The sequence below is a fragment of the Danio rerio genome, chromosome 20 (genome assembly GCF_049306965.1).
Source record: "Danio rerio strain Tuebingen ecotype United States chromosome 20, GRCz12tu, whole genome shotgun sequence".
In the NCBI taxonomy this organism is placed as follows: domain Eukaryota; kingdom Metazoa; phylum Chordata; class Actinopteri; order Cypriniformes; family Danionidae; genus Danio; species Danio rerio.
The window spans coordinates 27,507,062-27,524,785 of record NC_133195.1 but is presented as its reverse complement, the minus strand read 5'-3'; the positions used below and the strand labels follow the sequence as shown (position 1 = coordinate 27,524,785).

Here is a 17,724-nt window from a genome sequence, read left to right as displayed (position 1 = left end):
TCTGTTGAAAGAGAGGTTTTAACATTAAGATGGTCTATTTGAGTCTACTAAGACTCAAATAGACCATAAAATAAAATGTTACCATGTATTGTAACCTATGTTTTGCCACCAATATTAAGTAGCTAACAAAATAATACTTTATTTAATTCATTTATTTTTAGTGACTTTTAAGTTTTGTCATTGTTTGTATTATTGCATTTAAAAAAAAGAAAAGAGTACTGACAATGTTTGATTAATTATATCCAAGTAAATGTAATAAAGAAGGATTTAGTCAGTTTTGTGACTTCATATGTTACAGTAGATGACAGAAACACTAATATTAATGTGAGTATAGGGTAAATAACTATACTGTATGAGGAATACATTGCAAACCGATATAAGTGACATATTTTACTATGACAACCTTTTTAAAATTCCATCTGGGATCTCATTTTCTGTCCCTTTGTTTTACCTGCAGCCACAGTGATCTCGAGTGAGCAGAATCCAGTGATCATCATTGCAGTGGTGGCAGTAGCTGGTACCATCATTCTGGTCTTCATGGTGTTCGGCTTCATCATAGGGAGAAGGTACGCTCTCGCGGCCCCCATTGACTCTCCGCTACTGTGAGTCTCGTTCGCTCTCTCAGTTTGCCTTTCTGTCCCTCAAAGGCCACCATAGCTGTGGAATCACACCCCTCGTCCACTTGATCCCAACCACTATCATGCTCATGCTGTTGGCTTTCACTACTGCCAGTCTCTACCTGTTTGTCCAAGAACACCAGTGTTATATTTTTGTTTCATTCAAACACTTCACTCATGATGTTTGTCTTGTTCTTGGAGTGTTTGCCTCAAACGAGTGCTTCACAAAACACATGTTTGCTCTCCTGCATGTCCATCAATACCGAATGCTTTTGGTCAGATGAACTGTTGTCAAATTGTAAGATGATTTTTCAGAAATTGAAGAGAATTTACTTGTTTGTTTATTTTAGATTGCAGGATAATTTTCATTTAAGCTGTAGGATATATGCACAGCTAGTGTTTCTTCTCATACTGATAAACATCCGGTGAGGTTAATGTGACTATTTTCAATTTTACACATTTCATTTCACAGCATCGATGTTGTAATGGAATTAAAATTTAATCAGTTAATAGACTTTAGCATTCGCTTAGTTGTTCAACCCTAAAACGATAGAAGATAAAAAACCCTTTACACGCACGTGCCAGTCAGGATCTGCAGGCTTGTGCAGAAGCTCCATTGAATATACTCGGGTAAAATAAATGTTCATATTTTAAAGACATGGTGTGGGAAAATGTAAATTAATGCAGTGCTTCTTTTACATTCTTAGACCCACTTTATATTATATACATCAATCAGGCAGTGGAGATTGTTGATTTTTGAAGAAAACGGACCATAAACACAGTGATTTTGTAATGACATACAGTTCACCGGAAGCGCTTGACCCAGGTTACTGAAAAATTAAAAGTCCTTCTGCATACTTCTGCATATGTCCTATTCAGAGATATAATTTGGCAATGCAAATATAGAAAATGTTTGTCTAAATAATTAATCTAGAATATATTGGAAGGAAAAATCATGCAAGTTTAGTGCTTAATCCTTAACTTCAATTTGCAGTTTTCATTATATATATATATATATATATATATATATATATATATATATATATATATATATATATATATATATATATATATATATATATATATATATATATATATATATTAGTTTTAGATTCATTATTTACCTCTGTTTTTGTACTTTAGTTTTTTTTTATTTAATTTTATAAAATGTTACATGTTATTACTTTTATTTCAAGAACATGTTCAGGTAATGTTTTACCCACATTATTCATTTTCAGTAGGTTGTTTATAGAGGTGTGAACCTACACTTGTCTCATGGTTCAGTTACGATTATCATGCCATCGATTCGGTTCAATTTGATATCTCGGTGCATCACGGTGCATTGACGATGCTTTCCATACACAATTTTAGATTTTACTTCACAGCACAAGAAAAATGTATGAATACAATTGTGAACTGTACCTTTAAAAACTCAAATACATGCACAGAACAACATGAGCATTTATACAAACAAATGTACATGCTCAACAGAAAGGGCTGCAATTGGCTCTAACGGTCTGGGGCTGTTCACCGATGAGTGACACTGATAAGCGGCAGCTGATTCATGATAGACATGGTGGAGAAAACTCACTCTGCAGACACACACACTATCCCGAAGTAATGCTGTAACAGCCAAGAGAAGAGGAAATGTCACACCAGCAGGTCATAGGGCTACAGTGAGAGAGAGAAATGGAGTTTACTTTCATTTTCTTTCATAGTGAAATAGCGGCTTCTGCTGTAACTTCAGTGTCAGTGAATGACTGTCCAGCAAACACACACGTAGTGAATTGTGCAGAGTTTCTGCGTTTTTAAGTAGTTGGAGTGTTTTAATTACTCATGCTTACCTCCCTCGCACAGTATTCTACAGTGACATAACGCAAATGAGATAAATGAAGTCAGAATGTAGTTACCGTTTATGATCTATTACTGAACTGATAGCAAATTGTCCGCATCTGCATCACAGTGCAGAAATAATTATGACACTTCAAGTTGTTTAGTATTTTTGTAAGCTTATCTATGATTATTTTATTTTTAGATTTGTTTTTGTACAGTAATTTATTTATTTATTTTATTTAGATATTTTAACAATAAACTCTTATCTATATTGCTTAATTTTATATACATTTTTTATTCTATTTAAGCTTGTATTTTGAAGTATTTTTGCCCTATAACATTTTCAGTTACAACAGTAATTTTCATCATTTTGATCTAATGTGCATTTTAAATTGTTCGCCATGTTAATCTACCTTTTATGAATCCTTCACACACACATACACACACAAACGCATGCACGCACACACACAAACACACACACACACACACAGAGATCCCTCTCTTGCATGTCCATTAAAACACTGAATGCCTTAAATGCTTTTTTGCTCAGTTCAATTCATTATGGAGTTATTTCAAACAATCAAGATAATTTCCAGATAAAATATTCTTCATAATCCTTTTCACTTAATCCATTTGAAAAGAAAACCTGCCAAAACAAACATGACCGCTTTAACATCTAATGAATTAATCACCAATAGAACAGAACGGAACAGGAATTCATGGCATTTCTATTCCGTTTCAAGAAAAACATTCAGACTTTTGCAGCATTTCTCCAGGTTGAGTGGAGCTGAATTGCCCTCTTTAGCCGTGTTATGTTGAAATCATCTGTCTGCTCGCCGCAGGACATTAATGAGTTGCTTTTTTTTGTTCCCTTTATAGACACTGCGGCTACAGTAAGGCAGATCAGGAAGGGGACGAGGAGCTCTACTTTCAATGTGAGTGCCAGCTTTCATCAGCTCATTATACACAGACTCATCAGCGGAGCTCCTGGAGAACCGTCCTGCAGAGTTTAGTTCCTACTCTAATCAAACACCTGAACTTGCTAATCAAGGTCTTCAGGCTCATGCTTCAGAATTACAGGCAGGTGTGTTGAAGCAGGACTGGAACTAAACTCGACAGGACTGAGCCCCGCTGTACAGCATTGATCATGTTCTGGTCGGGCATTACAGCTGGACCCTCCCTTGACGCTGATTTTGATGAAAACTTTTCCACACTGAAATGATGGGAAGCAGCACCAGTTTAGGAACCTTTTAAAATAATTTGTAAGAACTGAAACCAAAGATAAGGTTGTGCTACAAATAATCTATATTAATGATAAGAAAAATTAAAGTAAAGCGGTTACTGTTAATATTCATGTCATGTTGACACTAAGATAAATGATTTGTTATGAATGCTTTGTCACATGCAGTGTTGACAGCCTGAGAAATATCTGATGTTATTCAGGGAATAGTTCACCCATATTTGGTAATTCTGTCATAAACCTATTCGAGTTGAGTTTTTCTGAAGAAGTTATTTAGAAAATCTTGGAAATTTGTAATAATTGACTTTCATACAATTTTTCTTTTGTACTATGAAAGTCAATAGCTACAAGCGTTTAACATTTTTCTAAATATCTTATTTTGCAATTAGCAGAAAATGGAATATCATACAATTTCAATCATTTAATAGTATTGATAAACTAAACTTTAATCAGTAGCAGTGTAAAATTACCAATACTCAAATATTTATATTTTCTTCCTCCTCTTAGATTAAAAAATGTTCAGTATTTTTCTTTCTTTCTTTTTTTTATTTTTTTTTTACTTTTTTATTAGAATGTAACTCAAAATCAAAGATAGATCAGAAATAGTCAATACAAATACAGATGGATACTGAAAAGATAAGGGAGAAAAAGAAAAAGGGAAAGACATTTGTGCAGTGTTATTTTAAAATAATATATATGGTGTTGAAGGTAAAAAAAAAAAAACTATAATAAAAATTAAAGTAATTTATTAAAAAAGGGGGGTGGGAGATGTCTCATATACTTATTGTGTATACAATGTGGCTGTTTACTAAATCAGTGTTGTATATTTAAAGTGAGTTATGCATAATTCTTAGAATTGGGTTCCATCTTGCTTCAAAAATATTCATCTGGAGTCTAAGGCAATACGTTATTATTTCCATTTCATAAATTTCTCTAATTGTTTTGATCCATTGTTCATACATAGGTGGGTCTGATCTGAGCCAGTTAGACGTAATACATTTTAGTGCTGCAGAAAGCAATAGTATTTTTCTTTTTAATTACATTTTTAATACGTTTTTTTTTAAATGACGTGGGGGTGACGCAGTGGCGCAGTAGGTACTGCTGTCGCCTCACAGCAAGAAGGTCACTGGTTCGAGTCTTGGTGGTTCATTTTGGCGACCCCAGAATAATAAAGGTACTAAGCTGAAAAGAAAATGAATTAATAAATAAATGACATATTTTCAACCAACTTCAAATTTCAATTTCAATTAAATTTAAATGCACTTATATTTAATTTGTTTTTCCGTACTTTTGTTACTACATCTTTATCTATCTGCTTATTTAATCTAGCTTTTCTTTTTTTTTTTTGAGTACAGCTTACATGTTCATTTTCTAGTATTTGTGTTACAGCTTATATTTCTTTTAGTTCTTCATTTAATATTCATTTTAAACAACATAAGATTCTGGTAATTACATATAGAGCTCTGCATTTTAAGACCCCCTATATATTCAAGATCTTTTACATGCTCATTCCAGTGGCCAGTCTCTGAAGTCTTCTGAAAAAGATATTTTAGCCATTTCCAGAACATGTCTTAAGACTTAAGGTGACCATGCCTTCTGTGTTATGGCCCCAAGGCTCTGGAACTCTCTCCCTCTAGCACTGAGAACTCTGGGATCAGTTGAACTTTTTAAAAAGCATTCAAAGATTTCAAGCTTTTAATTAAAAGTATGGTGAGCTGGTTTTACATTGGTCTTTCTGTTTTTGGATTTTTAGCTTGTTTTCTTTTATTGATATGTTTTTGTTACATGCTTTTCGGTTTTATTTTATTGTAAAGCACTTTGTGGCGCAATGTCTGTGAAAGGTGCTATATAAATAAACCTTTACTTACATTAGTTTTAGGTTTAGTTTACTGCGTCTAAAACTATATACTGTAAACATTGATTTTAGCAATTGCTGCAATGTTAATGATCATAACCTGAATACAAACTACTTTGGATAATTCAAAAACCAATCACACTAAAATCTACTGTTAAAGTCCACAAATTCTGATAAGTCCACTAAGAACAGTGCAGCATTTAAAGCTGATACTTTAAAGCATCAGTTAATCACAGATTATGTTACGCCTATGGTGCAAAGCCAGGCCGTAACCCTCCGGAAACAGCTTCAACTTCAGATCTCCAACTGAAGAGGGCTTTCAGAGCATTCAGATGTTCCTCTAGGTGTTTGACTCTTCTAGGTTGGGAAGCCCTGCCTTCAGACCTCTCGGCCAGTGAGATGTTTTCTCTCAGCAGTCTCTAATGAAGCCCCTGGAGAAACGCTGGCAACGGCCTCTCTAGACCTGCTCTGCTAATGATCAGCGCTCTAGGCAAACTGCTGATTTGGAAACAGAGGTTCAAGGTGGCACAGCTTGCTTGCTTACACAGGACAGCAGAACCTCTCAAGTGTTCTTGGCATTACAGCTTGCCATTTTTTCACCACTGCACAAAACCTGCCAAAAAAACAGCTAATACACCTTTTTTCTACACCCAATGATCCTTCGCATGATAAAAAAATGGTTGTGAATTAAAGAGATAGTTCACAAAAATGAATATTCTCTCATTATTTACTTACCATTCACTTACTTTCTTCTGTTGAACACAAATGAAGATATGTTGAAGAAAAATAGAAAACCTGTAAACATTGACTTCCATTGTATTTGTTTTTTTAGCCTATGGAAGTCAATGGTTACAAGTTTTCAGCTTTCTTCAAAATATATTTTTTTGTGTTCAATAGTATTAAAAAATACTTTTAAAGGTTTGGGACCACTTGTAAATTGTGAAATTGTAAATTTGTGACAACTATTCCTTTAAGTTAAACTATAAACAATGAGTAAAGCGTTTAAACCCAGAAAACCCAGAATTTACATTTTCTAAAATCAGGTTTATTGTTTATGGTTCTGAACTGATGAAAGAATGCTCGATTCCGTTGAACTATTTCTGTACTATACTTGTTTTTTATAGTTATTAATTTTATATTTGTCAATTTTTTATTATATAAAAACAATTATTTCTTTTTAATATATTTTCCCTTTTCTGTGTTTGTTTTGCTGAGTTGATAGAATACATATATATTTTTGTATGGATGTTTCTTACTTGTTTTAACCCTCTCGCAGTTCACCTATATTATATTATAAGTCTGCTTATTAGAATTGACAAATTGATTTTAGCAGACTATAAATAAACACAACTTTACAATAGCACAACCTTGTTATTTAAAATAATTTGCTTCAGTTCTTTTGAATGGAGGTTTCCAAAGTGCAAGTCATAATTTGAAATGCAGGGTCACACTTTGTTTTGATGGTCCATTGTTGAATTTAAGTTACATTGCATCTACATGCCATCTAAATCACTAGATTGTAGATAAACTGTTAGGTTGGGGTTTGGGTTAGTGTAAATTGACATGTACTTGAAAAGTTTCTTATAGTCAGTTAAATGTCTGTTGAAGGAGCAGTATTAACAGATATTAGGCAGACAGTCTAATAATACTCAAATGGACCAACAAAATAAAGTTTCACCAAATGCAGTATTCATCAAAAAAAAAAAAAAACATAAGATTGATAAAGAGCACCTGCTCAGCAGTGCAAAAGCACAAAACACACACTGCTTTGACAAAAGGCAGATAAGGCGAACACCGTAACCATACGCACAATTTGTTGCTCGTGTTGTGCGGGCAGCGGTGATAAACATGTTCTATCAGATTCACTGACAGCCTAGATGGACGAAGCAATTACAGCAGGCAAAAAGAAAGGAAATATCAGCCACCGTTGCATATGAGTGGAGCACAATGCTGCCCGTTTGCTTGTGTCATGTTATAATGCGACATGGCCATAAAGAAGCTATTAGGATATTAGGCTCCCTCCCTGTTCTTCGACATTGCTTTTGTTGCAAATTAGTAATTTAATTACTCGTTAGCAACAGTCCATTCTAGTCGTTTTCATCTCAGCATGATGTAGCCTATTAGTTTTTGCATCTCATTAAAAGGAGCTTAAATGTGGAAGTTGACAGGTAGCAATGTAATTATGGGATTTGATTAGATAGTAAGACTGGGCAAACGCATTAATTGGGCTTAAAAAGTGTTGCTTTTTAAAAAAAAAGACATATGTTGCTAGCTTGGCATAATAAACTAAACCAAAAGAAAAAAATGTGGCCTACATTTTTGTGCAATTGAAAATTATTATGCAATAATAATAATAATTATTATTATTATTATTATTGTTGTTGTTGTTGTTGTTGTTGTTGTTGTTATTATTATTATTCTGTTGGCCACTTGCCTAGAAACAACACAGTCTTGTGAAACCCATTATCCAATTGAGTGACAGCTATGAACACCACTGCCATGCTGTACTGCTAATACCCTTCCGGCTCCATTGTAAGAAGGTTAACAAGAAAATGTAATAGCGCTTCCAACGGAATATGCAAGGAAAAATAAGAGCATAGGTTTTGTTATTTGATGAAAGAGACCTTTTTGACACTCTATCTCCCTGTTTAGCCCACCGCCCGGCATTTCTACCCTCCAGTAATCGCATCCGTCCATCAAGTAAAACTCTCTGTGTGTATGTGTGTTTGCGGTCTGCATATTTAATCGTAACAGTAATCCTCTTACCCTTCTACAGTCAAATTTCCAGGCACCAAAACCTACATTGACCCTGAAACCTACGAGGACCCGAACAGGGCCGTCCATCAGTTCGCCAAAGAGCTGGACGCCTCCTGCATTAAGATTGAGAGGGTTATCGGCGCAGGTGAGCTCTTTTCTTGTCTTCTCCGCTGCCTCGCTTTAGTCGCACACCTCGCTCATTTATCACAATGACAACCAAATATTTACACTCTCAATAGCGGCCGGAGCATCTCTCTGGCCTCTTGTTATTGATAGCGCCGCTGTAAGATTGCTTTATAATTAATATGTCTTCTCTTAAGGCCAGGATGCACATAAATGCATCGCCATTGATGAATTGCTGCCGCATCCCTTTTAGTTATAAAGCGTATAACTGTGTTAGCGCGTCCTCTATGTAGCATATCCAATTATCTGAGGTCTCTAGTGTACTGACGCATAGCATGAATGCTGCTGCTAGCGTGACGGATGTGAATGAAGCAGCACAGGTACAGGTGACGTGTTTAACTTGGCCCGGATCACTTTAAACTCAGCTTGCGGGTGGTTTTGTGCTTCACAGGAGAGTTTGGAGAGGTGTGCAGTGGACGACTCAAGCTGCCGGGGAAGAGGGACGTGTCGGTGGCCATTAAAACGCTGAAAGTAGGCTACACTGAAAAACAGAGGCGAGACTTCCTATGTGAGGCCAGCATTATGGGGCAGTTTGATCACCCTAATGTGGTGCATCTAGAGGGGGTCGTCACAAGAGGTGGGCACTTTTAACAAATCTGTTTGCTTCTTACCTAGCCAGCCTTATGTTGTAAAACAACAAACATTTATACATAACTTCCTTAAATGCTGATATTTGTTTATTATTACAGGGTTTTAATAAGAGTTTTTAAACTTGCCCTATCGGGTCAGCGGTTAAGATTTTTACTTCCCCTGCCAAAATTTTCTTTGGCCCCACCAAAAGTTAATAGCTATTTCTTAGCCACATATTTTGAATAATGTGCCAAAAATAGTGCAAATCTAAAATATAAATATTTTTAAAAAATGTAATAAATGTGTGTTGAGCAAAATTCTAAATGTTATACAAACAAAAAGAGCAATATGGAAATGTGCAGTTATTCTATTGCAGTTCTAAATTATTTACCAATAACTGACTTGCCAAACTGACAGCTAACTGTGCAAAACATCACTTCATTTTTTCATCACGTTGTACCCACATTCATATCTGCTTTCAAGACGTTAGAAACAGACGTTTTCCTTTAGCCTCATAATTTTATGTTACCACCTCTTCCCTGTTCTGGTTGTCATAAGGGTTTTGGAAAAAATAACATGCTCACACCATCCAATCACATAAGAAGAACTGAGTAGCAATATGGTGTTTACGACATCACAGAGAAGGTAGAATTTGAGGCTTAAAAGCATAAACTGTTATAAGATCAGATCGGGCCAGTAATGATCCTGTCTACTGTCCCAAGCATCTCACAGGCTGGCCCCGGGCCATCGGGCAGTCCTTATTGTTGAGCCATGTATTAAATTAATAGCATTTCACCTTTTTAAAGATAAGAATATTATTTACATAGGACTTGACCCAAACTCATCCCACTAAGATTAGACTTTAAAAAAAAATGTGTATATATATATATATATATATATATATATATATATATATATATATTATAAATACAAATTCTGACTTAAAATAAATTCAAACAGGCAAACTGTGATTTTAAGTTACTTAAAGAAATTTCCAAATTGAAATCTTTTTATCTTTTGGGAAAAGCCTGTGTCATTTACGGTCAAAAAAATAAATAAATAGAAATAATATAATTAAATAAGAAATAAATTTTTAAAACTTGCTGGTTGAATTAAAGTAACCTTAAATACAAATTGGCCAGGTGTATGAATAATTTCGGGTTTGAATAGTAACAAGTGGTCGCAGCATGGGATCTTTCTATACATGAGGTTAATAACAATAATAAGATAAATAATATCAGATTTACATAATCTTTTGAAAGTTTTTTTCATACTCTGTAATCAATATTAGGCATTACATTAAGTTTAAGTTTACAATTCTAATGAAACATAAGAACATTTTATTTTCACTTTGAGTCAACTGTAGGTCAGTCACATATTTCCAAATGAAATATAATAATAAAAAGAGTTTTGATTGCAAAACACAAAGTATATTGCACTTTTTTTTTTAGCACTTATCCTTGCCATCTCTTTAACACATCAAATAAAGGTTAGAGATGAGTTGTTGAAACCCAAATTGTCAAACTGACATTCTCAAAAAAGCAATGACATTCCAAAGCAGAAGCAAATAATCAGGTTTTCATTCAAAATAGCCAAGATAAATGTTTGTTTTCTTGTAGATTAACTTGCATTGGTACCTTAAGACTAGCAACATGTGCTAATAATGGAAATATAATCAATGAATTATGTTATATATTATTATATTATTAATATATTAATAATTATCCTTAATGACATTACAAATTCATTCATTCATTCATTTTTTCCTTTTATTAATCTGGGGTTGCCACAGCGGAATGAATATGCAGCATATGTTTTATGCAGCGGATACCCTTCCAGCTGCAACCCATTACTGGGAAATAGACACACACACACACATATTAACACACACTATGGCCAATTTAGCTTACCCAATTCAGCTTACCTAATTCACTTGTACCATGTCTTTGGAAACTCACGCGAACATGGGGAGAACATGCAAACTCCACACAGAAACGCCAACTGACCCAGCCGAGGCTCTAATCAGTTAGCTTCTTGCTGTGAGGCAACAGCACTACCTACTGCGCCATCATGCAGCCACATTACAAATTATAACAGTATAATTTAAAATAATTTAAAAGTGATCAAATGTATTTTAAACAAATTAAAACTTATTTTGTACTTGCCAGTCAGTGTTGTTATTATTATAAAAATGGGATGCTGCTCACTTTTTATTTTAATGTTAACAATGTTTCCTATTTTAGTTTGTGAGAACCTTTTAAATGTCCAAAAATATTACATTCACTTTGAAAAGTTTGTATTTCTATTTCACAAGGGCCTGGTCAATCTGTAAAATGTGAAATATAATATCTAAGAAACTAAAAACACCAAACAATAAAACAGCTTAAAACAGCTGCAATCATATATTATCTCTGTCCATTAGTCTAACTTTGCAGAAACCAGACTGTTGTGACCTCAGTTAAGACTAAAGCGTGTATATGACATTTAAACAAGACAAATTACGACTTTAGTCTGACTGAAATTGAACTTTTAAAGTGCGCTATTAATCTTCTAAACTCAAGAATTATGACTTACCGTAAGCTCAGTTCTGAAGTCATATTGTTATGATTTGATTTTATAATTTGGATAATATTATTTGTAGCTCAGGGTGCTTTATTATTATTTTTGGAGGCCGTACAGTCCGCAAATGTTTATGAAAAGTCCTGTCGAAAGGCTAAAGTGAATCCAGTGTTGTAGAATCATCTGCGAATTGTTTCTCATTACTGCTCTTGTACAGTGTGTGTTGGCCGCGCTTCACTTTAATGGAGTCTGTTCTTTGCTCTTTCAGGAAAACCAGTCATGATAGTAATTGAATACATGGAAAATGGCTCATTAGATGCATTCCTCAGGGTACGTATAAACCACCCTAGACAATCTGGTCAGTGAATACAATATCTTTTCTGTTCTGTTCATTACACCCACTGCGATTTGCCATTTCACTGCTCATTCTGGAGAGGCCGTGTTACTTTGTGTGCTGTTGGGCGGCCATGATTAGACACATGCAGATATTCAGTAATTCAATATATTGTGATAATAAACATGCACAATATTGATTTCATGGGCACTTCAAAATACTGTGAATAATTAATTATTTTTTAAACTTAATTCAGAGTGCTTTTATAAGAATATTTAGAACGTTGTATTGGCAGTGGTTGTTTATCACAGAAAAACTTTATTTTTAAAAAATTACATTCCCAATAATCAGGTAATTTATAATATTTTTTGCTTAGCAACTCTATACAGTAAGGCTTCATTTGTTACATTCAGTTAATTTAAATTAAAAGGTCAATGTAGTGAAAACTACAAAGGTATTTGGTGATGTTCATTTCTTAATTTATGCACTAAAATCAGAAGTCGTAATTGTTTCATTAAATGAAGTTAAAATGTATTAAAATTCAGTGTTTTTTTTTTTCTCTTTTTACTAATTAACATACAGTTGATGTCGAAATTATTATTTTGAAAATATTTCCCAAATAATTTTTAACAGTGTATTTCCTATAATGTTTTTTCTTCTGGAATCTTTTTATTTATTTATTTATTTATTTATTTATTTATTTATTTATTTATTTATTTATTTATTTATTTATTCATTTATTTATTTTTGATTGTTAGTTTATCTGGAATAAAAAGCAATGTTTGTTTGTTTGTTTATTTATTTATTTGTTTGTCTATTTATTTATTTTTATTGTTAGTTTGGCTGGAATAAAAGCAGTGTTCATTTTTGTTTTATTGTTAGTTTGGCTGAAATAAAAGCAGTGTTTATTTATTTATTTATTTATTTATTTTTAATTGTTAGTTTGGCTGGAATAAAAGCAGTGTTTATTTATTTATTTATTTATTTATTTATTTTTAATTGTTAGTTTGGCTGGAATAAAAGCAGTGTTTGTTTGTTTATTTATTTATGTGTTGGTTTATTTATTTATTTATTTATTTTTATTTGTTAGTTTGGCTGGAATAAAAGCAGTGTTCTTTTTTGTTTTATTGTTAGTTTGGCTGAAATAAAAGCAGTGTTTATTTATTTATTTATTTATTTATTTTTAATTGTTAGTTTGGCTGGAATAAAAGCAGTGTTTATTTATTTATTTATTTATTTATTTTTAATTGTTAGTTTGGCTGGAATAAAAGCCGTGTTTGTTTGTTTATTTATTTATGTGTTGGTTTATTTATTTATTTATTTATTTTTATTTTTAGTTTGGCTGGAATAAAAGCAGTGTTTTATTTTTCATTTATTTATTTTAAGTTCAATATTATTAGTCCCCTTAAGAAACATTTTTTTCTGATTATCTACAAAACAAACCAATGTTACCCAATAACTTTTTCTAACATGACTAGTTAACATAAGAACCTAGTTAAGTCTTTAAATTGCATTTTAAGCTGAATACTAGTATCTTGCAAAACAACTAGACAAATATTTTGCAGCATGGTGAAGATAAAAAAGTGGTTCTTAAAACTTTTTTGTTTAAAAATGTGTTTAAAAATCACTCTGTTAAGCAACGATTGCCAAATATTATTTTATATTGGGAAATAGATATTTTTTCAACAATTTCACAGGAGGGCTAAAATGCGTTAAAACTAACCTTTTCTAATGAGACTTTAGTGTTACTTATTGTACTTTCTAATAGTGTTGTCTCGATACTGGAATTTGCTACCGATCAATACTGAAATGTAAAAAAAAAAAAAAATCATTTTCCCACGAAATCACCGCTGTTTACTAAGTGTAACATCAGATACAGGGACACTGGAGCGTTTTAAAGATGTGATTCATCACAATGGCAAATCAGTGGTGTTTAAAAAAGGGCTCAACAGCTCTCAAATGTTAGCGGGAAGTGGGCGTTTTTAAATTTTCAGTATCAATTAGAACCGAATTCCAGTATCGTGGCAACCCTACTTTCTAATGTGTTTACAGCATTTAATTTACTCTAACAGGCATAATAATCTAATGTTCAAAGTAATCCTTTTTGATGATTAAAGCTTCTGCAGTTAATTGCAACAGGAAAACAGATTTTTTTGTTTCTGTTTGTTCCTTCACAGAAACATGATGGGCAGTTCACTGTGATTCAGTTGGTGGGAATGTTGCGCGGAATCGCAGCCGGGATGAGATACCTCTCAGACATGGGTTACGTTCATCGCGATTTAGCGGCGCGAAACATCCTTGTCAACAGCAATCTCGTATGTAAAGTGTCTGACTTCGGCCTGTCCAGAGTGATTGACGACGATCCCGAGGCTGTCTACACAACAACGGTGAGTCAATTAATCCTCCGTCTCATCACACAACCCACAGCGCTCTCAGAATAAACAAATCAATGCAGGCATCAGATAGGAGTACAAATATAGATACTGTCTGTGGTGTTTTGTGAAGCTGGGATCTCACTGAACAACAAACAAACTGATTTCTGACTCTCCTCTGGATCATTCATTGTGGTTTTACACGAATCTGTTCTTCACTAAACAGGGGGGAAAGATCCCGGTTCGGTGGACGGCGATGGAAGCCATCCAGTATCGTAAATTCACATCAGCGAGTGATGTGTGGAGCTATGGGATTGTAATGTGGGAGGTCATGTCCTATGGGGAACGGCCTTACTGGGACATGTCCAATCAAGACGTAAGTTATCTTTCATGTTTGTTTGTTTTTTATACTTATATTATGGTTTTAGAAAAAAATACAGTAAGTGGTTCTGCACTGCAAAAATCTGGGTTCCACACAATTCCTTCATGTCCCAACTTAAATTGATAAAGTTAACTAGAATTGTGTTGCTTCTGGGGCTGTGACGCTATCTATTTTTTGCTGGGTGATATATTGCACCCTAATTAATTGCGATAGACGATATTCTTGCCACTTTATAACTTATATCACTAATAAAAATAGATACATTTTTACATCATAACAGTGTAATTATCTCTAATCATATACACTGTTTCAAAGATATGATATGATATGATATATGACATGAGATGAAATAATATGATGGTAAGTGGCAGACATTAATTCATTCATTCTTTTTTGTTTTTGGCTGAGTCCCTTTATTAATCTGGGGTCACCACAGAGGAATGAACCACCAATTTATTCAGCATATGTTTTACTCAGCAGATGCCCTTCCAGCGGCAACCCATCTCTGGGAAACATCCATACACTCATTCACACTCATACACAACGAACAATTTAGCCTACCCAATTCACTTGTACCACATGTCTTTGGACTGTATGGGAAAGCGAAGCACCTGGGGACACTAGGAGAACATGCAAACTCCACACAGAAACAACAACTGACCCAGCCGAGGCTTAACCAGTGACCTTCTGGTGAATTTGGTATGCTAAAATTGACCGTATGAGTGTGTATGGATGTTTCCCAGTAATGCGTTGTAGCTAGAAGGAAATTTGCTGCGTGAAACATATGCTGGATAAGTGGCAACCCCATATAATATAATATAATATAATATAATATAATATAATATAATATAATATAATATAATATAATATAATATAATATAATATAATGTCATTTATTATAATAAAAAAATATGCATTTATTTATCCACATCTACACTTGCAATTTTTACAATAAACACACACACACATTTTGCATTCACTGAAGGCATACAGTATGCATATTCTGTGCTCACCTGGTTTTAAATTCCTTCTACATTTATAGATTTATATTTAATAATGCAGCCGTTCTACAGTACATGTCTGATCACATTCAACTGTCTCTCGTGGTTTAAATTAAACAAGTTGGAAACCTAAATTTATTCCACATCTTTTTTTTTTTTTTACTTCATCAAGGCTCTTCTAGCAGAAAAGACAGATCTCTTATTAGTACGTCTTTCAAAACCATGGCTTGCATTAAAAGTCCATAGTTATGAGGTGAAGATAATCTGCAGGTACTGAAGAAGCAGGACAGATAAGCACATCTGACACTTTGGATTTCCTCATTGCGTATCAACACAGGTGTCACGACTGACCTTGTTTTAATGATACATTTTGAGGATAAAAAGCTTTAATGGATCCGCAGAAACCAACGGAGTGTTTTTTGCTTGTACAATTCCTTTTATGTATTCCGCCACACTTTCAACCTTTATAATGAGAAATGATAATGCGAGCCAAATTCATCATTAGCAGAGTTCAATCAATTTAAAGATATCTGCTTAGCCATGCAAAACCTTCTGAACGATCCGCGGGCCGAGCTTTTGTCTCAAAGAAAATTGGGACAGCAAAGTGCCGTTCATCATTCTGATCACATGCGTGCAGGGTTTTCAAGTTGAACCGGATTGAAATTCAGATACAGTCACGGCTAATCATATGTATGAGGGGAAATGCTGTTAATCTGGCGGTGTATGAAGGCACTTGTCTTGTGTACGGCAGATTTTTCTTTTCAAGCTTGAACATCCTCTGAGAAAGTAAACAAGCCTTATCAGAGAAACTAATGACGTCTTGTAATTACCTGCTCACGTTAGCGCTCTGTATTAGCTGCTAGCTAGCTAGCATCAGACTTTTTAGGTACTTTTTTTTTTTTATTTCTGTTCAAACGTTTGCCTCGGTGGAGTCTTGATACTTGTCAGGCCTCAACGTCAGATGTTTTTATACCCTTTTTGAGGCAGAGGCGAACAACTCCTTGAGGGCTGCTAAAAAAGAAGGAAATATTTACATTTCTTCAACTCTTTCTGTTTTGACACTTTTCTTTTCCGTAGCTCAAGCCTTGTTTGGAGAGACACGACAAGAATAGCAGATGAGGATTCGGGGAAAATAAACAGTCTAGTATTCCTCAAGAGTAGACAAAGTGGGAAATCACAGATCTGGACAAGCCGGCTCTTTGTTTTAGTTTAGTAAGCTCATATTCTGGTAGCTGTAGCAATTTAAGTGCTAGTTGTGAGACAATATCTTTATTTCCACATTTTTACTGTAACATATATATACACACACACACACACACACACACACACACACACACACACACTACTATTCAAAAGTCGTGGTTGGTAAGATTTCATTTATTTATTTAAACTCTTTAGGAACACCAAAGCCATGTTTATTTGAAAAATAAATAGGCACAAACTGTATAATTTTAGCATATTCACCACATTGCATCACATTTTGATTTAAATTTAAGAAATTGAAACAAAATATAGGCCAACATTATAACTATAGTACAGCAAAATGTACTTCTCAACAACAAATAAAATAAGTAACTACATAAGTAGTAATTAAAAAAAAAAAAACTTTTTTAATAGAAAACACCATAGTAATTTACTGCCAGGACATTATCAGTTTTTCAGACATTAACAGATTTGCTTATTTTATATTTTAGTTACAGTTATTTTCATATATTTAATAACTATTTTACTAATATAATATAAAATAATATAATTTTAATTAATTTAATGCATACATACTAAGAAATATATAATATAATATAATATATTATAATATAATATAATATAATATAATATAATATAATATAATATAATATAATATAATATAATATAATATAATATAATATAACACTTTTTTTAGTATAACAGGCTTTTTTTGTAAATAAATATTATGTTTTAAGTCACCCCCATTTTTTTCCTCACACTTCACAAAAAATCCTCACAAAAAAATGACTTTAAATTACACTTTAAATCTATAGTAA

General features: G+C 33.4%; 1 protein-coding gene across 9 annotated transcripts in view; it reads left to right on the top strand.

Annotated features, from left to right (window-relative positions):
* epha7 (eph receptor A7) overlaps positions 1 to 17,724 on the top strand; it is a 145,591-nt gene that overhangs the window by 113,380 nt on the left and 14,487 nt on the right. For 3 of the 9 annotated variants that reach the window (XM_021468467.3, XM_021468466.3, NM_001044979.2), the window contains 7 exons: positions 458 to 566; positions 3,330 to 3,385; positions 8,322 to 8,447; positions 8,877 to 9,062; positions 11,883 to 11,944; positions 14,126 to 14,335; positions 14,547 to 14,696. In XM_021468467.3, the coding sequence (XP_021324142.1) occupies positions 458 to 566; positions 3,330 to 3,385; positions 8,322 to 8,447; positions 8,877 to 9,062; positions 11,883 to 11,944; positions 14,126 to 14,335; positions 14,547 to 14,696 (899 nt within the window). Of the gene's footprint in view, positions 1 to 457; positions 603 to 3,329; positions 3,386 to 8,321; positions 8,448 to 8,876; positions 9,063 to 11,882; positions 11,945 to 14,125; positions 14,336 to 14,546; positions 14,697 to 17,724 lie in introns of all 9 variants that reach the window. The other 6 variants (XM_021468468.2, XM_021468469.3, XM_073932828.1 and 3 more) reach the window with 3 other exon arrangements.